This window comes from Monodon monoceros, unplaced genomic scaffold (assembly GCF_005190385.1).
Source record: "Monodon monoceros isolate NGI ecotype Baffin Bay Population unplaced genomic scaffold, NGI_Narwhal_1 Super_Scaffold_20, whole genome shotgun sequence".
In the NCBI taxonomy this organism is placed as follows: domain Eukaryota; kingdom Metazoa; phylum Chordata; class Mammalia; order Artiodactyla; family Monodontidae; genus Monodon; species Monodon monoceros.
In genome coordinates, this window is record NW_021703777.1 from 135265637 (window position 1) to 135289644 (window position 24008).

The 24008-nt window shown below is 43.2% G+C and overlaps 1 protein-coding gene across 6 annotated transcripts in view; it reads right to left on the minus strand.

The window, feature by feature from the left end:
- Positions 1–24008, minus strand: part of ADD1 (adducin 1) — a 76401-nt gene that overhangs the window by 16605 nt on the left and 35788 nt on the right. For all 6 annotated transcript variants that reach the window (XM_029235670.1, XM_029235666.1, XM_029235667.1 and 3 more), the window contains exons 3-9: positions 21355–21517; positions 14776–14927; positions 7118–7198; positions 6724–6873; positions 4536–4679; positions 4333–4431; positions 3429–3605 (exon numbers count right to left, since the gene is read on the minus strand). In XM_029235670.1, the coding sequence (XP_029091503.1) occupies positions 3429–3605; positions 4333–4431; positions 4536–4679; positions 6724–6873; positions 7118–7198; positions 14776–14927; positions 21355–21517 (966 nt within the window). The remainder of the gene's footprint in view (positions 1–3428; positions 3606–4332; positions 4432–4535; positions 4680–6723; positions 6874–7117; positions 7199–14775; positions 14928–21354; positions 21518–24008) is intronic.

Sequence of the window (24008 nt, forward strand, 5' to 3'; positions counted from 1 at the left end):
TTTGCATTAACCTTCAACCCTGTTTCACGACCATTTGCTGTGCTTTAAAACGCCTGCCCGGCTAATTCCCGCCTCTGTAACGGCACTGAGCCCACCGTGCTGACCCACCTGCGTGCTAACAGCCCACAGACAGCATCTCCAAGGCAAGGATGATGTCTCACTCATCCTTCCTCTCCAGAGCTGAGCATTCAGAAGCTGTGACGGAGAGACATTACAGTGGCCCCCCAAAGGCCCCCACCTCCTGTAAAGCCCTTCCCCTGCAGTGTGAGGGGAACCAGCGACCTGCTTCAAACCAGCAGAACTGGGCAAAGGTGATGGGATATGGTACATCAGAGTGTAGCACCCGTCTTGAGAAAGTCTCTCTGCCCATCGCTGGCTCTGAAGAAGCAAGCTGCCGTTGACTCCTGAGCTGTAAGAACATGAATTCTGCCCATGATGTGAGGAGTCTGGAATTGGATCCTCCCCCAGTAGAGCCTTCTGATGAGAACCCAGCCCAGGCCAACACCCTGACTGCAGCCTCGTCAGACCCTAAGCCAAGGACCGAGCTCAGCTGTGCCTGGACTCCTGACCCACAGTTTCATACCTCGACCAGGTCATTTATGGCAGCTTCACAATGAATGACAAGAGAATTAAGATTTGAAAGGATTACACAGGGCTAGTCACGTAGGATGAGTCAGTGGCGGCGCTCTACTTGCCAAGTACTGTAGAAGCATTCCTCTCAATTCGGGAATTCTCCCCCCTCTGGGTGATTGCCCTCTATGGGGGGTCACCACCTTTATTACCAATCATTCCCTTAATACATTCAAAAAAGGGTGGTAATAACCCCTGAATGGAGTTGGTTGTTGTTTTGTTTACTCTTGTTTCGTAACTACCCTCAGGAAGACAGGTAAATGTCTGCACTGGCAACTTCTCCATTTATGAACATGCTTTGCTGAAGAATAATAAAAGATAACCACTCAGCTATAAAGACTGTCTTCAGAAAAATACAGTTCTTATTAACTCAAGTGTCCTCTTGCTGAGAGAGCCGGGACTCTTGAGTAATCTTCATGACTTCAGAATAAACCATCCAGGACATCACAAAATTTTATTCTGAGGGGGTATGGGTTTTTTCTTTATTCTTCCCCTTTGAATGCCAAACCCAAATCAGAAGGAATACTCAGCCCTCAGACCTCCTATATGGCTTATAGTTAAAAATATGGATTCATCCCTTCTTTGAGAAGCTGGAATGATATCCTGATCGCGAAACAAACTAGCATTTCTTCTGACTTTCTATGTCAGAAATGTTCATGGACTTTATATGACCTACTCCTTGTAGTGTGAGAACCCTCAACTATTCTCTACCTACTCAATTATTAGCAAACACATACAGTTGATCAGAATGTTAAATTAAAACAGGGACTAGCATCAGTGACCGCCGTCCAACTTTACTTCTTATAAACCACACAGCCTTCTAATGTCAGAAATAACCTGTGCACGTTAAGCGCACTGAATAAAGCACCCTTCCTGTCATCTCGCTTATTAATCTTTCATCCTTTATCTTCCTCCCCTATCAAACTGGAGTCACTAATTTTAATTCTCTCTCTCTCCACCTTCCAGAATGTACTGAGTGCACAAGATGTGGCAGGCTGGTGTTCCTGATTTTTATTCCTCCCTCCCGCTCCCCGCCTTTTAGGTATAAGCGCAGTGAACGTCAAAGTATTTGCCAAGAGGACTGAAGAAGGGCCAGTAAGCCTGGGTCGCCCCAGCGTTCCTCACCTTGCCGGGCCCCTCGGGGTATCGGACTCCGGATACAGATGCCTGAGCGACCACCACCCACTCTCAAACCTTCTCCGGGTGTGACCTCCCTGAGACTGCACTGTCCTGGCCTGCCTCTTTCAGCGTCTCAGTGGGCTTTCTTCCTCTTGGCTGCTTCCCTGGAAGCAGTCCCGGCTCACGCGCCCCCTCCGCCCTGCAGCTGCCTTCGTGCTCCGTCAGTGCACACGTCACAGGTGCCGGACTGCATCCGGGACTTGTTTGTCCATTTCCCTGACTAGGCCATGAGCTCCCTGAGGGCAGGAACTGTGTCCTGGTCACGGCTACAGGCTCAAGACTAGGTGGTCAGTTAATGCAACCCACTTACTGAGCAAACGAATGCAGAAGTTATGGGAGGTTCACCCCTCCCTCACTGATCAAATCTACTCCTGTGACCATCACTTCCAGGCAGTTAACTCCCAGCTCTCCCTTTCCAGCAATGAACATTCTCCTAAGTCCAAAGAATTTCAGTGAGAAGAACCCTCTGAGGACACTTAGCACACCCTGAATCAGATCCATGAATTCTCTGAATCAGATCCATGAATTCTTTTTCTTCCAAGATCTTCCTGAAGCCACCCATCCCACCCGTGACCTGGTCCAATTGTGGCGACTTTCTTAATGTGAAGCTGGCAACGTGCCCTTCCAGTGTCTTCTCTGTTCCACATGCCCACGACAGGTCTTTTTTTTCTCCAGCACCTAACATCATGTGGCAGTAGGAGACTCTCTTGAATCCTATTGAAGAGGTATGACACTGCAGCAGGAAAAGGGCCCCATCACAGAGTCATTTGTCTTTTAATGTGATTGCTTCGACCCTAAGTGCCTTGTTGTGAATATTTAAAGAACTTGGCGAGATCAGAGATGGACCTGAAAGACATGACGCTGTCGTGCTGCCATGTCTCCAGCCGTGCCCTCACCTCTGCTACGGATGCTTTCCTTCCCCCAACTCAGCCTGCCACACTTCTACCTCTTCTTTGAGGTCCTTCTCAAGTGCCACCCTCTACATAAATTTCCTCCCTGATCCTTGCAAAAGGATGACATCCCTCACTGAGGCCACCTAACAGACCACATCCTGCCATGTACTATTAGAACGTTCTTATTATGCTAAAAGCCCCGCAGCCATGCTCCTGTACCACGTTGGGCTCCACGTCCCCGCAGGAAGCAGCAGAGGGTCTCCCACGCAATAAATCGGCAGCAAAGTGTGTGGAACACAGCAGTCAGGCCCCGAATAGCTAGAATTTACTGTTAAAACAAAAACAAGACACTCGGCTGACTGATTTAGAAAGTCCCCTCAACAGCTTGCTTGCGGGATGACGGGTACAGGGCTGACCCTGCTACTCGAGGAGTTACTCATCCAGCAGAGCAGAGCATTCTTTGTGCTCCTGACCCCACACAGTCCAAACAAGATTACCTTTAAAAAACAAAAGGAGACAAGAAACCCTCACCTGTATATTCAATCGTAGTTTAGCTTAGAAGTTAAATTGCCCTGGTGCTTCTTCATGACTTGAGGGTGAAAGCATTCTGATGAATCAATGCATGAAGACAGCAATTTCACAATACTATTTCACTCACTATAAAAACACTAACATTTGTGCTGTTGGGATGAGCGCTGTATCATCAAGTGGTGGCAACATTCTTACCAGATTATCCAGCATCCGCATGAGCGCTTCAAACTCCTGCTCACCAATCTGCCACTTGGGAGGCGATCCGCTGCCCTCCCCTGCCGGGGACCCGGGGGAACGGGATTTGGCCTTGTACTTCCCAGGATCCAGGAGGACTAAATTGTCTGGCCCTCCCGCACTGGCCAGAGTTCGAACCTTTTCCAAAACAAGCAAACACTACAGTTGGAGTTCCTTGCTGATCAAGGGGGTCAGATGCCCATGAGAGATCACTTCAACAGAAATGTAGGTTTCAAAAGAAACCAAATCATTATAAGAATAAAAAATGTGAGACAGACACCGATAGACAAATCACAAGGTAATCTTCAGAAGGTTTTCTTTAGCATGAAAGAATATTGGGCACTCATACTAGAAGGACAAAAGGGAAGACAAAGCCCTCCCAAGGCCATATGAAGGGGACTGGGGGCTGCATCACCACACAGACACAAGCCAGAGTGACAGTGAGGAACGCACACAGGGGCCGAGCAGACTCAGCATAAGCAGAGCCCACTGCTGTGAGACTGTGGGCACGTCTCTACTCCCTGCACCCACCTCTTCAAAAAGAGTGTGTGGAGTTCGAATGAAATGACATGTAGTAACATAAATAAAGCCCCTGATAGCAGGGCTGGCATATGCTAGTACTCCATCAATGGCAGTGGCTTATGTATTTGAAAAATTAAAAGTTAGAAATGAAAAGCCCAATAATCATTTGCCAACTTAAATCAGTGAAACGGCATTCTCCCTGGTCATCTTCCAAATCCATGAGCTCATCTTTAGCGAAGAAATCGCTCACAGACTCACTGCTGCAAAACAAGTATCAAAAATCTATGGGAACCCCACAAACACCTAAGTATACTAGAGACCAAACGGAACGGCCACCACCTACCTGGATCTCACATGCAACCACAAGGTTATGGATGTAATAGAAGGCCTCCTCAACACTCTCTCCAACGGATACAAGCCCGTGATTCCGGAGAATAAGAACCTAAAGGGAGGAAACAGGAAAGCTTTATGGACCTAGGCAAGAAGACAGATAACGTTTTTCTTCTTTCCTCTGTAATTTAAATACCAGATTAGATGCCTACTGACCTTGCTTTTAGGCCCCAAATTTTTCTGAATTAAAACTTTTTCTTCCTCATCAACCAGAATCCCGTGATAATCATGATAAGCCACTTCTCCAAGGGAAAGTGCCTCTGGGGAGATTGGCAAGAGGCCACATTTCATCGCAGAGACCTAGAGAACAAGCAGCACCATCAACGAAGACGAATCAGGAGCTACACTGACGACACGGCAAATGCTTTCCTCAAAAACGTAACGGCGGGAACGTATTTTACTCTGTTCTCCTTTCAGAAATGAATGAACCCATGAATTTAAGATAAACCTTACTTCTGGGGCTCACCACCAATCTATTTTTAAAAATCAAAGCTACCACTGTCAAGGAAGGTCTCAAAAGAAATTCCACATATTTCTGGATTTCTCCCACACTGACTGTAAACACCAAGTGAGCTCAGATTTAATAAGATGAGCCCTGGATCTACTGCAAGGAGAGATAATGGCTTCCTCTGAATGAGTCACAACATTGCAAAGAGGGGTTTCTGAAGAGCTTTAAGGTTTTGTGTACTTTTCATCTTAGGTTGTAGGTGAGATAGGAACACCTGAAAGTCAGATAAAAGGAGATTTATAAAGATTTAGGATATTACACTGTATAAATTCTCTACATTTATTTAAGTGAAAAATCTAAGTGTCCATATAGCCCTTTAATTTCCTTAACTTTCCCAAACTGACTTTAGAATATGCTAATTTTAAAGGTCTTCTACCTAGACTAACAGGCCCCAAAGATTTAAATAATACATATGTAAGTGTAGCAATTTCTTAGAGAAAAGTTAATCTAAAAAGACAATACCACAAAGAAGGCAGTACCATATTTAATTCCTTTCACAATATCAGCCTTTCTATAAGAAGATATTTCCTTATAAAGTAAAGTTACTTTGATAATTTTTAAAACAAATTACATGCTATTTGTGATAACCATAGTCTCAAAGGTACCTCTAATGGTTCTTTAAAATGCATGGATTTTTCTTTTTTTTTTTTGGCATGGATTTTTTGGGGTTGGAAGAGCATGCATTCTTTTAAGAAAAAATTACATCATTTGGAGAATGATATAACTAATAAAACTGATGCTGACATCAAGAACCATATCTTCAAAGTAAAACAAACAAACCAGATCCAACATTCATCCCAACAACCCAAGATCTATGACATTAAAACATCAAGATAGAGTGAAATTCAGTATTACTTAATCAATGAGGTCATCTGTCAAACAAATAAGCCCAGGAAGTCATTAAAGTATAAAACTGGTGATAAAAAAGACAATTCTAGACAGTTCTTGAGTGCTTCGCTTTCACATGACTGTGCCAACAACCAGAAAGTACACTTTCATACATACTGAGGGGTCCGAGGCTTGGTCAGGTGGCCTGTGTGCACCAGCAGGGTCCAGGCTTGGTGATCAGAATGGGGCAGGCTCCTGGCAAGCTCGGGGCTCAACAGCCAAGTCTCCTGAGAGTCTGCAGCGTCTGTGCCCTCTTCCCCCTTCTTTTTTTATTTTTTGGCTGCACCACACAGCTTGAGGGGACCTTAGTTCCCCAACCAGGGACTGAACCCGGGCCAGGGCAGTGAAAGCGCCAAGCCCCAACCACTGGACCACCAGGGAACTCCCTTCCCCGGTATTACTCTCCCCAGTCACAATCCAGCCTGGGTTTCGCTAACTCCAGGCGGATCATCTGTGGAGGCTGGCCGGTGTGTCTCTCAGCCTCAACCTCTCCATCACAGGCCTGGCACCTTCCCCTCAGACCGTCAAGTAGGTTCAAGTCTCCTGCATCCCACAAACCCTTGCCTGAGCCCAGCGTCCCCCACTTACCACCTCACCTCACCCTCCCTTCTCAACCAAGGAGTCTCAATTCACTGCTGTCATTCTGCACTTCCCAGTCTCCCATACGCTGAAATCTCACTCCCCTCTTCAACACTGATTTTTCTAATCGTTGAGTCTTACAACATTTTCAGACTTATTACATGTTTTTCAAAATCAGATAGTAAATGGACCCCTTAAAATATATTCTTTTAAGAAAGTCAAATGTAGTGAGGAAAAAAGATTTTTCTAATCCAACAAAATGAGGTTTGTTGACTTGGTGCAACAAGAGAGGGCAATTTGGAGGAAATGTGAAGTGCCGCTCACTGAACGGCTTTAAACTTGAAGTCTCTACCAGGGCAGCGCACTCACCGCGGCCCCTGCTGGTGTGTGAACATGCACAACGCACTTCGCGTCCGGGCGTGCAGCGTAAATGGCAGAATGTAACGTGAAGCCAGCCTGATTTACCCCTAGATTAGTACTTCCACGGTCCACTGCCTCTCCTTGTAGATTGACTTTAACCTGAAATAAGAAAGCAAAATCTTAAATATCAAGAGGATTTCATGTTATCCTAACTAGAAATTACTTAAACCAAAGTTTAAAGTGTTTATAACTAATTTTTAAAGTTTTTCCCTGAGTTAATCACACAAAACATAGAGTTTTTCCTCTTTCTTGGGTTTTACATGTCTAACGAGATTAGACAGTATTTAATTACCTAACATGACCTACATATACTTGATGCCCAAGAAGAGAAGGACATTCTTACCAAACTGGATGCAGTCACTTCACTGTAGAGAAGTCCAAAAGGTACAACGAGGAAGTGTTCCTGCTCGGAGCTCACTCTGGTCTGTGTGGAGAGTTACTGAGTTAGCTCAAAAATCCTATTGAAATTATTTGCATCTCTTTCAGTCCACAGACTCACGGTTTTTTTGTGAGCATTAACTGAGCTACATAGGGTCTCACTTAAATACAGTGCCTATTGCAAAGCTAAGGGGTACTGAAAGCTTTCTGTTATTATGTTGTAGTAACTTACTGGGTACATGAAGTGCATCTTGGTCACATTCATGATAATTAACTTTATAAAGAAAAAACCTTCTGGTGGCTACCAAGCCAGTATCACGTGCAAAAAGGTGACACTCCTCAAGGGTGTCATAATGAAAACCAAACCTTACTTTTTAAAAGTCAAAATGTTTTTTTTTTTTTTAAGTACTCAAAACCTATAGGATAGCGAACAATCATAAAAATCACAAATAAGAGAGCGTTCTTCCTTTCTGCCTGACCAAAAGTCTCTACACATCACATCCTTACTCCCCTGGTATCTTTCTTCCTTCCACAATATAGTTTTCTTTCAACAATACAGATTTGTCACATATGATGGATATGTGCTAGATGCTAGTCATGTAGTACGGTGGGGGGGGGGGAGTCCTGCCCTCACAAAAATTTAGTCTAATTTTTATCAATATAATGATTTGGGGATAGACTCAAAAGACTTCCCAAAGCTATTAGGATGGAACACATTTACTACTGGGCTAAGAATTCTAACTAGGGTCAGGTAGATGGAATTCAATGTTTGTTGAAAAGGCCTTATGCTGTTTTAGTCCAACTTCCTAACCAGCACAGTGACTTCTATAGTGGCCCAAAAGAAACACACACGGGGCGGAGGGGTGTCTGCTTGGACAGTGCAGTGATGCCCTCACATGGCCAGCCTCGTTCTTTCATTCAGCAAATAGTCCCGGAGGCCTTCTGCACCTGGAGGCTAGGGTACAGCAGTAAACAAACAGAAGCTGGAGAGGCCTAATCATTAAACACTCTCTCTTACACTGAACAGAAATCTGTCTGTGGTGTGCAACACCGAACGAGGTCTACCTCCACCCTAAACTGTAGTTTAGTCCTGGGACATCTGAAACTATCCCATCTCCTCCATGTCACCTTCACGCGAAACTCACTGGATTTCCTCAGCACACTAGAATGTGGACCCACAGTCATATAAGACCTGAGTTAAAACCCAGAACTGTCTATGTTGCTCTGGGGACCCTGGGCTCCTGGTCTCCTCACCCATGAAGTGGGGATGAAAGGGGCTTGTACTCACAATAAAGCTTTCAATAAATGGCATCTCTTAACTATTACACTACTGCAATATTATTAATTGTAGTAGGAAAGCCATCTCTACAATATCCATTCTCTATAAATCTCTACTACTAGGTCTCTACTCCTTTTTAGTTATTTCAAAAATGCTGGGAATTCCCTGGCAGTCCAGTGGTTAGGACTCCACACTTTCACTACCGAGGGGCCAGAAATATTTGGGCCTTTCCATAATTTTGGGCCTTTCCCCCAAATATTTTCCCATTAATTTTAAGTTAGCCAGGTTTTTTAACCCTGAAGTCAGTTCTTTTATTTTATAAAAGATGCTGATCTTTCTAACTATCTAAATCAAAACCATGCAAATTCCCAAACTGGGTCAAAACAAAACTTAAACAAGGAATTACTCTGTGTATTTATTGGCTGGGATGAAGAAAAATAAGGTTGGAAACAGGGAAAAATTAAATGTCAGATATTTTTAATTTTATTTATTTTTTTGGCTGCGCTGGGTCTTCGTTGCAGCGCGTGGGCTTTCTCTAGTTGCGGCGAGCGGGAGCTACTCTTTGTTGTGGTGCGCGGGCTTCTCATTGCAGTGGCTTCTCTTTTTGCAGAGCATGGGCTCTAGGTGCGCGGATTTCAGCTACTGCAGCACGCAGGCTCAGTAGTTGCGGCACATGGATCCTAGAGTGCACGGGCCTCAGTAGTTGCGGCGCACAGGCTCTTAGAGCGCAGGCTCAGTAGTTGTGGTGCATGGGCTTAGCTGCTCTGTGGCATGTGGGATCTTCCCAGATCAGGGATCGAACCCGTGTCCCCTGCACTGGCAGGCAGATTCTTAACCACTGGGCCACCAGGGAAGTCCCAAGTCAGATATTTTTGCTTATTTTAAAAGTTTTTATTTTGAAACATACATGTAAAAAAGTATTTAGCAGGTATACGTACAACTTAAGTAAAATAATAAATCAAATGTCCATGTACCTTTCAACCAGCTTCAGAAACAAAATAAATCTAATATTTCTGAAGCTGTTTCTTTCTCCCCATATCCCATAAGTAATCACTATCCCTGAGTTATGTGTTAAGCATTTTCTTTCTTTTCCTTACAGTTTTACTTTATATATATTCATCCCTAAGCAATATATTGCTTAATTTTTATCTGTTTGTGAACTTCATGTAATTGCAATCATACTGTATTTTTCGGTGACTTTTTTTCCTCAACACTATTTCTGAGATTGCTCCAGATGATATACAACATGGCAATAATTTATTCATCCTCATTGCTGTATAGTGCCTATTGGATGAATATACAATTTATGTATCCATCTTCTGTCAATGGACGTGGTTTTCATTTTGCCATTAAAAACAATGCTATGAACATTCTTATACCTGTCTCCTAGTGTACACGGTACAAGTTTCTCCAGGGTAACAAAGTAGGAGGTGAAGCCAATTATTTTCCAAAGGGCCTAATTAAATGTACACTCCTGCTAGTAGTATATGATAGTTCTGTGCTTCTACAACCATCTTTCCTAAAAATTAAAATCTGATGTCTGTGAAATGGTATTCCATCGTGGCTTTATAATTTCCCAGTTACAACTGAGTTGAGTACATTTCATATTTTTATAAGCCAGTCTTATTTCCCCTTCTGTGAAATTCCTGTAAACTGCCTTGTCTTTTGTCCACTTTATACTGGTTGCTTACTGATAGTTCTTCGTCTATTCTGGATACTAATTTCTTGTTGGCTAACCGTGAGGCAAAATCTTCTAGGTTGTAAGCTTTTATTTTCACTCTCTTTATGGTGTCTTTTAATGATGAGAAATTTGTTTACTTTAATGTAGTCAAATAATGTATTCATCTTTTCTTTTATGATAAGTGCTTTTGTGTCTTAAGACAACTTTCCTAAAGTCAGAGGTTAAAGGTAAGTGATTTTCACTTATACAGATCCCAAAATTTTTTAAGTATTATCTTTCACACTTAATGCTTAATTCATTGGAATTGCTTTGTGACTCTATACAGTATAAGAATCCAATACAATTTTCCAATTCTGATTTTTCAATCTAATTGTGCCAGCACCAATTACAGCCTGGTCCTTCATTCTTCCCTTGATGATCTGCAATGCAGACTCTTTTGTATATCTGATTTCTTTTTTTTTTTTTTAATATTTATTTATTTATTTGGGTGCACCGGGTCTTAGTTGAGGCATGCAGGATCTCCACTGCAGCATGCGGGATCTAGTTCCCTGACCAGAGACTGAACTCAGGCCCCCTGAACTGGAACCGTGGAGTCTTAACCACTGGACCACCAGTGAAGTCCCTGTATATCTGATTTCAGTACATAAAGATCTAGTTCTAGGCTCTGTCCCACTGGTTTATCTGTTTCTGCCTTTCCCCAAAGCACACTATTTTAGTTACCATCACTTTATAAGTTTGACACTTGATAGGAAAAAATATCTCCTTACCTAGTTCTTCAGGAGTTATCTATTCTAGGCCTTTTTTCCTCCACGTAAGTTTTAGAAGCACGCTCATGCTATGAGGTCCCACATTAAAAAAATACTACATAGCCAGTTTTACTCACTTTTTTCTTTGTCTATATATATATATATATACACACACACACATAATTCATATAGCTATAAACAGTACACATTTTATATTTTCTCTTTTATAATAATTATTTTCCATGGTTTCACATGGTCTTTGTCAATTATTTTTCATAGTATGTAACATTCCCTCAAGCTGATGTTGAATAACTGAGCCACTTCCCACCTACTGATGGATATTAAGACTCAAATTTTTTTATTATTACAGATAATGCTATAATAAATATATTTATACATCATGTTTTCTTCTTTGACCTCTTTCTTTAACATATATTTCCAAGAGTGAGCTTAACAGATCTACATATTATAATGGAAAAAGCTTAAAATATACAATTTTCAGAATCTGAAACAAAAAGGAGAAAGTGCTAAATACTGATGTAGACTGAAAAAAGAGAGGACATTTCAAAGTAAGTTTTCTAGTCCCTGATGGCGTAGCACTGGTCTAACTGCGAGTCTTCCCACATGTAATGCCCCTTCTCTGTGCACAAGGAATGAGCGCTAACGTCATTCACCGAAAACACAATACACCCGACTCACTGTCTCTGGCAGAGATCCCTATCATGTCCTCAGAACACAGTCACTGTGGACCCGCTGCCACCTCTGGAGCCCACCACCTCAGAGGGTTAGCATTCCTTGGAATCCAGAATGGAGGTGAACCTAGCATTCCACCGACACCCAGAGGCATTTAGGGACGGAAAGACCCTGCCATTGGCTACGTGCCACCAAGAGAGGAAGCCCAGCTCATGTGCCAACTGGGCTATCCTGTCTTTTGACACGCCCGCTCAAAAGCTTCTCTAAATCCAATGCAATCTTAAGACAGAGCTGTAATTCAGACAATCAGCTCCAATCCTCTAACACCTGTTAGCGCTTTTAAATCCCTTTAGCAGAAAGTCCCTATTGCCCTCCTTCAAAGAAAGGGCATGATGACCTGTTGGCACTTTTTGGCTGCACTGATACTATTAATATTTCTTTTCTGTTAAATCTATATATGATAACGCCTAGACTGTGAAACCAAAATATGGATGCTATAAATAGTTAAAAAAACAAAAACTTTCTTCCTCAAAGATTCTCTAGTTCACAAGATATAAGAAATATGTTTTGTAACTTGAATTTCTTTTTTACTCTGTGTTAAGTCCCAAACAGATCACTTACAGAAAAGTAAACACCTAACTAATGTTTTTTTTTATTTTTTTTTGCAGTACGCGGGCCTCTCACCGCTGTGGCCTCTCCCATTGTGGAGCACAGGCTCCGGACGCGCAGGCTCAGCGGCCATGGCTCACGGGCCCAGCCGTTCCGCAGCATGTGGGATCTTCCCGAACCGGGGTACGAACCCGTGTCCCCTGCATCGGCAGGCGGACTCTCAACCACTGCGCCACCAGGGAAGCCCCTAACTAATGTTTTAATTCTGCCAAGTCCCAAATAATTAAAGGGAGAAAACAATGATCAATTTAAGCAATTCAAACTTATTTAAATAGCATTCATAATAGGACTAGTAGTAAACAGCTTTTAAAATCCCCAGAGAATGTAAGGCTGGCATTAAGCCAAGGATTACATTTCCTCTTAGCGATGTAACATTTTCATGGAACTAATTTTTAGGCAACCATTTAGCATTAAATCTCTTCACAGGGGCTTCCCTGGTGGCACAGTGGTTGAGAATCTGCCTGCCAATGCACGGGACACGGGTTCGAGCCCTGGTCTGGGAAGATCCCACATGCCGCGGAGCAACTGGGCCCGTGAGCCACAACTACTGAGCCTGCGCACCTGGAGCCTGTGCTCCGCGACAAGAGAGGCCGAGATAGTGAGAGGCCCGCGCACCGCGATAAAGAGTGGCCCCCGCTCGCCGCATCTAGAGAAAGCCCTCACACAGAAACGAAGACCCAACGCAGCCAAAAATAAATAAATAAATTTATTTTAAAAAATATATATCTACACAGACGTTCTGTCAAGTATAATTAGCCACAGAGGCCAGCAATTTCCACGCAGGCACAAGGAAGAGAGCCAGCTCTTGTGGGAGGCTAACTGGATCCACTGACCAAATATCAAAAGGCACCATGGAGTCTCACTTGATAATTTTACTAAGGCAGAATTTCAGTTCAACTGGATGCTTCACTCCATCATTCAGCCAAGAGTTCAGTGTGCGCCTCCTCTGTGCCCAGCACAGGAATTCTTCCCAGGACACAGCCGGAGGCTCCTTTCATGGAGCTGATGTGGATGACGAACAAACGTACAGTATGGATGATGGAAACTGCTGTGGGGGAAATAAAGCAGGTGTGCTAGGGTGGAAGTAACATTCCACAAGCACGACAGCATAGATACAACAGGGTCAGGTCTGCGTTTTGAAAGGTTCACTTTAGCGGCAATGTGGAGAACAGAGGGGAGGGTAACTCGGTATATCTGGCAGAGATCCCTAACACGTCCCAGAGGCACAGTGCACTAGTCACAAAGGTGGGCTTCAGACTACCATCAAAGAGCATTCCTTGGAGTCAAGAATGGAGCTGGGAACCTCCCTGGTGGTCCACTGGGTAAGACTCCGTGCGCCCAATGCAGGGGGCCCGTGTTCAATCCCTGGCCAGGGAACTAGATCCTGCATGCATGCCACAACTAAGAGCATGCCTGCCGCAACTAAGAAGCCCACATCCAGCAACTAAGATCCTTTCACAGCCAAAACAAATAAATACTTAAAAAAAAAAAAAAAAAAAGAATGGAGCTGAACTAAGCACTGCTGGTTATGAGTCCACAAGTAAAAAACACCTACACATGTGTATTAAGTACTGTGTGTACTGAGTGTGTTGAGTATGGAGAAAAGGGTAGAACGATTTAAACGTCTGTTAATGCTGGTTATCTCAAGGGGGATAAGAGTATTCACAGGATTATAATTTCTTCTTTCAACGTCTGTGTAAGGGACGCTTGCCACAATAAGCACACACTATATTAATAATTTAAAATATCCAATAAGGGGCTTCCCTGGTGGCGCAGTGGTTAAGAATCCTCCTGCCAATGCAGGGGACACGGGTTTGAGCCCTGGTCCGGGAATATCCCACATGCTGCAGAGCAACTAAGCCCGTGTGCCACGACTAATGAGCCTGTGCTCTAGAGCCCACGAGCCACAACTACTGAGCCTGCGCTCTAGAGCCCTTGAGCCACAACTACTGAGCCTGTGCGCCACAACTACTGAAACCCACACGCCCTAGAGCCTGTGCTCCTCAACAAGGGAAGCCACTGCAATGAGAAGCATGCACACCGCAACCAAGAGTAGCCCCTGCTCGCTGCAACTAGGGAAACCCTGAGCACAGCAACGAAGACCCAATGCAGCCAAAAACAAATTAAAAAAAAAAAAAAAGAATGAATTGAAGAAACCAGAGGTCCTGATAATGTTGAAAAATGGCTAAAACTGGAATATCTGAAGAAATAAATATGAGAGATAGAAGGCTTTGGTCCAAGTAGGAAAGAAAACATCTTCATTCTTGATTTTTTAGGCATAAAAAGAACTTTAGGAACTGCCTATAATTTGGTAAACACTCATTTATTAGGTTAGCAAGCAAGAAAGGAGTTTTAAAGAACTACTGTTCTCATAATTTTTAATTCAAACTGGCTAATTCTCAGATTATTATACTCTGCAGTCAGCAATCAGAAGGAAGGTGTTCCAAGATTTACTTCAGCTCAGCCAGATTCCCTCTCCCCCTAAATGAAAACAGGTGGTGCCAGACACATACTATTCCACTTATCATTCAGTTACTACTCCATTTAATACTCACTGTGATGTGATTGTAGATAAGCTGAGACCATCCAAAGAGATCTGCTAGTCGGTAAAACGCTGCCAGTTTACACCGCAATAACTTCTCCCCTTTGTCATAGGCAATAGAATCAGATCCTCTAAGGTCATTCACAGGAGTCACCATACCAAGACCTGAAATGAAAAAAGGAACAAGACTCAAAGATTTAATATTTCTTGTCAAATGTAAATCAAATAACAGTTGAGATATTAATCGTCCCACAATGGGCCATAAGGTAAGTCTTGAAAACGTCAAAGACTAGTTCACAAAGACCAAGTTCCCCAACATTAATACAATTAAGGTAGAAATCAATAACAGAAAGGTAATAAAATTTGTAGGATGCAGTAAAGCAAAACTTAGAAGGAAATTTACAGTATTAAACATATACATTATGGGGCTCCCCTGGTGGCGCAGTGGTTAAGAATCCACCTGCCAATGCAGGGGACACGGGTTCAAGCCCTGGTCTGGGAAGATCCCACATGCAGCGGAGCAACTAAGCCCATGCACCACAACCACTGAGCCTGCCCTCTAGAGCCCACGAGCCACAACTACTGAGCCCGCATGCCACAACTACTGAAGCCTCCGTGCCTAGAGCCTGTGCTCTGCAACAAGAGAAGTCACCATAATGAGAAGTCCACGCACCACAACGAAGAGCAGCCCCCGCTCACCGCAACTAGAGAAAACCCGCATGCAGCAACAAAGACCCAACGCAGCCAAAAATAATAAATAAATAAGTAAGTAAATTTATTACAAAAAAAAAAAAAAGAGGGGAGGGGAGGAGAGGGGAATATGGGGCTGGGAACGAGAGAAAAGAAAAGAAGAAAAGAGAAAAGACCCAGATAAAAGCAAGGGAGGAGAATGAAATAAGCTGCCATATTTTTTAGCACTTCACAAAAACAACAGAAGAGGGAGCTCTAGAGTCAGGATTCCTGAACTGGACTCCTCCAGGAAAACTAATTTCATGTAAAAATGAACAGAAAAATATCATGATCAAATACCACACAAAAATTATTCAAAGAGGGCTTCCGTGGTGGTACAGTGGTTAAGAATCCGCCTGCCGATGCAGGGGACACGGGTCCAAGCCCTAGTCTGGGAAGATCCCACATTCTGTGGAGCAACTAAGCCCATGTGCCACAACTACTGAGCCTAGGCTCTAGAGCCCACGAGCCACAACTACTGGGCCCACGCGCCGCAACTACTGAAGCCCATGCGCCTAGAGCCCGTGCTCCACAACAAGAGAAGCCACGGGGACTTCCCTGGTGGCACAGTGGTTGAGAGTCCGCCTGCCGATGCAGGGGACACGGGTTCGTGCCCCGGTCCGGGAAGATCCCACATGCCGCAGAGCGGCTGGGCGCGTGAGCCATGGCCGCTGAGCCTGCGCGTCCGGAGCCTGTGCTCCGCAACGGGAGAAGCCACAACAGTGAGAGGCCCGTGTACAGCAAAAAAAAAAAAAGAGAGAAGTCACGGCAATGAGAAGACCATGCACCACAATGAAGAGTAGCCTCCACTCTCCACAACTAGAGAAAGCCTGCATGCAGCAACAAAGACCCTATGCAGCCAAAAATAAATTAATTTTAAAAATAAATTATTAAAAGAAAAAAGAGCAAAATCACATTCCTACACATAACAAAAGCACACAAGACATATCCACAAAACAAATGAAAACTATAGCCTATTATTTCATAAAAGATAAAGAAAGGCATTAATAATAAAAGATATGAAAAATGTTTAATTAGAAAAATTCAGAAATGAGGGCTAGAATATAAAAGGAATTAGATATAAATGAAAAATAATTTTAAAAATAAATACCAAAAACAGCGTAAAGGTGAAAGAGGAGAAAAACTTTTTAAATCATAAAGAAATGAAGAAAGTGATAAAAAGGACTTGAGAAAACGTGACAGTTAAAGAAGTCAGACAAGGAAAATCCAACATGCGCATACCAGGAAACAAAAGCAAGGGAACAGAATGAATATTAAAAACCAATTCAAGAAAACACTCTGAAAATAAAAAAGGTTTGGAAGGGCACATCATCTGAGAAAACTGCCCAGAAAGACAAACACCAAAACATATTCTGGTAAAATTTCTGGATTCTAAAGAAAAAGGAAAATAGATTATGAGCATCAAGGAAAAGAAACCAAGTAACTTATATGGAAAGATTGTCTTCAAATTCTAAGAAAATGAATTATGCATTTAAGATACACAAAATAGGAAAATGTGAGCCAATGATTTTATACCCAAACTAACTAAACCAAATTAACATTGACATATAAAGGCCACAACGCAAGAATGAAGAAATCCTTTCCACAAGTGTTTTCTGGGAAATCTACTATAAAAGCAACTTCAGACAACCACACTGACTAAAGGGGCACTGATACAAGGACTGGTGGTGAGCATTAAATATATATTTATTACAGAATTAAGTTATTAATTGTAACACAAAATGAACGTAAAAACAAGACCATAACATATAATGGTTATATGCTCTGACAACAGAGAATATAACTATTTTAAAACATGAAGAGAGAACATATTATTGGTATAGGATTGATACTGTGTGTGGTATGTGAGAGAAAGCAAATGAGTTATTAAGTAATATTCTAGTTTTGTTATTCCTGGTGTCCTAGAGAACCAGAATTCTTGTTGTAGAAGAAAGAAAAACAAATGTTAGATAGAAGAGGTTAAGTAAAAACCCCTTAGACCTGAATTTTAATTGGAATTATAATTCCAATATATTTATAATTATACTTACAATTCCAATTTATCAATATAGTATACAAATCACAAGGTAATTTTTAAAAATAAATTTATTTGTTTATTTTTGGCTGCATTGGGTCTTCGTTGCTGTGCGCGGGCTTTCTCTAGTTGCAGTGCGCGGGCTTTCTCTAGTTGCAGTGAGCAGGGGCTACTCTTTGTTGCAGTGCGCGGCCTTCTCACTGTAGTGGCTTCTCTTGTTGCGGAGCACGGGCTCTAGTTGTGTGGGCTTCAGTAGTCATGGCTCGCGGGCTATAGAGCGCAGGCTCAGTAGTTGTGGTGCACAGGCTTAGCTGCTCCGCGGCACGTGGGATCTTCCCAGACCAGGGCTCAAACCCGTGTCCCCTGCATTGGCAGGCAGATTCTTAGGAAATCTCCAAAAGGTAATTTATATTTCCTAGCTCTATCCACTAAAAAGGTCTAAAAAGAATAACTAACCAGTCAGTAGCAAAGAGCATTTCTAGCACCCAGACTAAAATTTCATTTCTCACAAAAAGAAATCAAGGTTTCTTAGAGAAATGGCTGACTCCAGATCTGGGGCAGGAAACGTACAAGATGAGCCTAGAACATCTCCTACAGGAGGTGGCCTGGAAGCTGTCAAAGACTACTAGGCTCAGGAGTCAACTTGGAGAGGTTCTCTTTAGTCAAAGGTGGGACAATGTGAGTAGTATCAAAAAGGATAACTGCAATGTTTTGAAACACATTAAATATATTTAAATCTCTGCAGGGACCTCCCTGGTGGCGCAGTGGTTAAGACTTTGTGCTCCCAATGCAGGGGGCCCGGGTTCGATCCCTGGTCCGGGAACTAGATCCCACATGCATGCTGCAACTAAGAGTTCTCATGCCACAAAACTAAGGAAGCCAGCGAGCCGTAACTAAGGAGCCCACAAGCTGCAATTAAGGAGCCCGCATGCCACAACTATGGAGCCCATGTGCCACAACTAAGGAGCCGGCGAGCCACAGGAGCCCTTGAGCCTCAACTACGGAGCCTGTGAGCTGCAACTAAGGAGCCTGCCTGCCACAACTAAGACCCGACACAATCAAATAAATAAATTTTTTAAAAAACCTATGCATTCAAAATAATATTAAAGAAATAGTAATTGGTCACTTTAGAAGATGACAGGAAACCAACTTCTCATTTTGAACGGTTACCTTTATACAAACTGTACCACGGGGTAAGCAAAAGAGCTGAGAGGAAGTTTCTTTTTGTGCGTGTGGGTTGAGGGCTGACTTCCAATAGATCTCAGCAAGGAAGCTGCTCTGCTCCATATGAAACCCTGACCAACAAGCAGGTCATCTATGAATGGTTTAGCACCAGCCTCCCTGCAATCATGCGTTGAGTGACAGAGAATGAGGCGGCCCCCTTTCTGGCCATGCCCCATTTCCCAGAGAAGTTTCTCTTTACAGAAATATTCTAACTAGTAAATACAGAAGAAGGAATGACAAAATTAAAATATCACCACCTTGGAACCTTTGTTAAATTAACGGATCTAGGCATGGAGCAATGATGGCTGCTACAGCACAAATGGCAACAAGCAGGCTTATGTGCCTGCGGGTAGAACACAGTGCCACCTATGCAGTGAGCTTGCCAAAGAACAAAATCCAAATACAGCCAAGCTTCTAGACCCAGCTACCAATTTACTGTAAATACAAAAGAAAAGAGAAAATAATGGGCACCATGGAGATGGCATCGGCAAAATTCAAGACTGTAGCAAACTCTACAGGTCAACAAAACCCATTTCCTTTAAAGTGCGAGGAGAAAAAGAGAGATGGAGGGGCAACTTGTAGCTTTAAAAATGCTGAAGAGACAGTAAGTAAAAAAAGACAAATACTAAACCATAATATTTAAGTATAACCATTTGGATGATAAAACTATAAAGAAAAGCAAGGCAGTGATACCATTCAAGTCAAGATGGTGAATCCTTTTAAGAGGGCAAGCAACTGATAAAACTTTATTTCCTAACCGGGGTGCTGGTTATAAAGGCGTTCACCTTAAACCATTCATACATTATATATCATTTTGCTCTATGCCATCTACATATGTTATATTCCACAACAAAGGTTAAAATTCACATTAAAATTTTTTATATTTGAGAAGTAAACTATTAGATACAATTAAAACTAGATTTTTTTCTTCCTTCTTTTTTTGGTGTGGCACTATTAAAATTTCCTTTATCTCTGACTAGAAAACAATATGTGAGTAAATATATTACATTGTCCTTTATTATCTAATTCATATAAATATCACTAGAATCCATTAAGAATCCATGTGAGGACTTCCCTGGTGGTGCAGTGGTTAAGAATTCGCCTGCCAATGCAGGGGACACGGGTTCGACCCCTGGTCCAAGAAGATCCCACATGCCGTGGAGCTACTAAGCCATGCGCCACAACTACTGAGCCTGCGCTCTAGAGCCCGCGGGCCACAACTACTGAACCCACGCAACACAACTACTGAAGCCCATGCGCCTAGAGCCTGTGCTCTGCAACAAGAGAAGCCACCGCAATGAGAAGCCTGTGCACCGCAACAAAGAGTAGCCCCCCACTCGCCGCAACTAGAGAAAGCCCGCGTGCAGCAACGAAGACCCAACGCAGCCAAAAATAAAATTAAATAAATAAATAGGAATCCATGTGAAAACATGAAAACCTAGTGACTACCATTCGACTTCAGGATGGAAGTGTGAGCTAGTAAATTACATGTGATTTTTAACACTCTCTGGACATTAATGATATTATCACTCAGGTGAATGTCAATCAACTTCTAAGAATACCAGAGAACAGACAGGTAAATAGCACATGGCAGGTGATCTAACGCAAACCAATACCTTAAGTTGGTCAGTCAGAAGCTGATTATCCAACTAGAAACATCAGAGATTGATCCAGGGCACAGTACACAGCAGGTCACATTAGCTGATGCTCAAGGTACCCTGGGCTCCACCTTGTCATGTTAACATTTACAAATTCAACAGCCACGGCAAAGCGCCATCTCTGCACAACTAACTCTGCTAACTAACTTTGCTCACATTCACCCACCCAACATTTTTCTTCTAGCTTTCTTTTGGAATTTTTCTGTTTCTCATTCATTTGTGAAGAGCAGTGAGGAATGGTGGATAAGAAATGTTGGCTTGGGGCTTCCCTGGTGGCGCAGTGGTTAAGAATCCGCCTGCCAATGCAGGGGACACGGGTTTGAGCCCTGGTCCGGGAAGATCCCACATGCCGCAGAGCAACTAAGCCCATGCACCACAACTACTGAGCCTGCGCTCTAGAGACCGTGAGCCACAACTACTGAAGCCCGTGCGCCTAGAGCCCGTGCTCCGCAACAAGAGAAACCACCGTAATGAGAAGCCCACGCACCGCAACCAAGAGTAGCCCCTGCTTGCCACAACTAGAGAAAGCCCACGTGCAGCAACGAAGACCCAACACAGCCAAAAATTTTAAATGAAATAAATTTATTAAAAAAAAAAAAAAAATGTTGGCTTGACTGAAATAAGTTCAGGCAAAATCAAAATCAATGTGCTACTCCCCAAGCATTATTTCTGATTAGTTTTTTTTTTTCATTCATAAAGGGTCTGAGAAGTCACATAAAAAGTTACCTGCCTGAGAAATAACAGTCTCACTGGCTCATAAAAAAGGAGCCCTCTATAGTCAAGACATTTTTAGGCCTATCTTTTACTACAACTAAAACTCAATTTTAAAAAAAACCTCAATTCTATGTATTACATAGTGTGTGCTCATCTATTTCACATTGGAAAATATTAGGAAATTTTACCCGGAAAATGACAGAGAATGTATACCAAGTCAGGAACTACTCACTCATGTTTAAGGCAGCCATCCCTCCCTGCGGAGCTGCCGGGTAGACATTCGGTACATTCGTGGTCATAAAATCTGCAATCTGCTGTAATGCCAATAGGCCTGTGGGATTCTTCCCCTTCTTAAATTGTTCCTGTATCATTGATTCCAATTCTTCACAGAAAGCCTAATAAAAGGCAAATTAAAACAATGAGATATCGTTTCTTTTCTGTTCCTTGGGAAGGCAGGGGTAACTATCGCATAGACTAATTTTCTGTTTGTTTTCATCCCGTGCTGGAAAGGCAAATGGATATTCTCATATATCACTACCTGGAGCATAAATAAGTACATTCTTTCTGGACAGTAATTTAACAAGATAAAAGCTTAAAAATTTGAACAGGCATCCTATTCCTAGGAATCTTTTCTAAGGAACTAATCACAGGTGTGCTCAAAGACTTATTCATAAGGATGCTCATTCCAGCATTATTACCAATAAAAGGGAAAACAGGTAACAGTCTACATTTTAAACAGTAGGGGACTGATTAAATACCCTGAGTCACCTCACAACACCTGACACTGTTCTAGGCACTGAGGACACATAGGAAGAAAACGGCTTTGCCATCAGGAACTTAAAACTTAGTAAGGAAAACACAAAAAGAAAAAATCCACAGTACAAAGGACCCTCTGTATCAACAGCATTCCAGATGACCTATATGTGTACAGTATGGAGCTGCGCTTAACTACCAGTGAGTGAGGCCTGGAGCCACCCATCTGGACCCCAGCCTCTTTCCTCAACCAGCAGTCACCAGCCAATGACCTTGCCTGCTTGCTTGCTTGGTCCTAACTCCGGATGGTTAAATATCCACACCCTCCCCTCTCAGCTCCCTGATCGCCTCTCCTCCGACGACCGTGTCATCCAATTCACCCCGGCCTCCTATTTCCATGGTCATGCCCTAGAGACCTGCTCATTTCTAGTAACTGGGCCCCTCTTCAGTCTCGGAGCCAAGCACGTGCTCTCCAAACACCCTCTCCTAGTGTCCGTCTTGATCCTAAGACCTTATCACCATCCCGTACCTTCCCTGTGTCCTGACCTCTCTCATTCAGCTTAGGCCCTTGGTTTAAAACTATAGCCATTCCCTTGCTTACAACTTCAACTCTCTACCATTTCATCTGGCAAAATCCCAACCCCAGGTTAAGTTCAACTCTTCACACCCTTTCTATTCACGCTGCTGAAAGTGGCTGGGGAACGAAGACCGTACCACACTGTCTCACTGTAAATCCATGACCACTGACCTGAGTGCACCCTTGACATTAACCCAGGGATCATTCTTGACTTTTCTTGCCCATTCTCTCGCATACTCTTCATGCCTTCTCTACACCACTCCCCGTGCCCATTCTAAGCAGATGCCTCCACTTCTTATTCCACTGAGAACAGAGAATCAGTCTGAAGGAAACTTCCACAGGTTCCCTCTCACATCTCCCAACCGTCAGCATCTGTGCACACAGGGTGGGCCTTCCCACTCCTTACTGCAGTTGAACGACCCACGCTCCTAAAACCAAAAAACCAACGCCGGGTACATTCTACTCAGTAAAGCCCAGGCCTTACCAGTCTTTCCTCTAGGGTTCTTTCTCTGTTCCCAGACCCCACAGTGCATGTGGGTCAGTAACATTTTGATGCTGACTGTGTTCTTGACCCCTGTGGGTAGGGACTTGGCATCACCAGTGCCCCCAGCACAGTGCCTGGCACATGCTCGGTACTGAAAGTTTAGCTTCTTCACTCTATCCTTAGTGATTTTCACTTGGTTTCTTGTTGCTTTTACACAGGACAACTGCTCAAGCCAAGTCTAGATGTTATCCTGATTCTTTTTTTTTTCCCTCACCTCTTCCTCCCCATCCATCAGCAAGTCCTATTTATTCCACCTTCAAAACAGAACACAAATGAGTTTACCTCTCTCCACCTCTACCACCACCACTCTGGCCCAAGCTACCACTACCTCTTGCTTGGAAAGACAGCTTACTCTCTTGCCCTCTACGGTGCTCTCTGTATACCAACCCAGAATGAGTTACTCAAAGACTGAAGCGTGCCGTTCCCGTCTGCAACGGTCCCTGAGCTGGGCTGACACAGCCTCTGAGGCAACTGCCCCTTCCTCCCTCTCCAACCTCACGCACCCCGCACTCCCGCTTCCTATGCCCAGACCACACTGGCTGCCCTTGGACTCTTCAAGCTCATTCCTGTCCTGGGAATTTCATGTCTGCTTCTCCCCCATCCCTGCATGGCCGGCTCCTTCCTGTCATTCAGAGTTCAGGTCAAATCTTCCTCACTCAGAGAGGTTTGTTCTACCCAGTCACACTCAATCTAATCATCCAGCTGTTCCCTGCACTGTGCTTCTGTTTGTTGCTCCTTGGTTATCTCCTTCGACTACAATGTAAAGTCTGAGACTTGATCTGGGCGTTTACACAGGTGTTATACATATGTCAAAATTCATCAAGCTGTACACTTAAGACTTGTGTACTTTACTGTAAGTTATATTATTGAGGAATAATATATGAATAATAATAACAACCAAACAAATAAGCTTTGTATGCTAAGTACCCAGTTCCTTGCAGACAGAGATGATCAACATTTTAAAAAATAACTCAAATGAATTATCTGCCAAGTGACACCCCAAAATATTAAG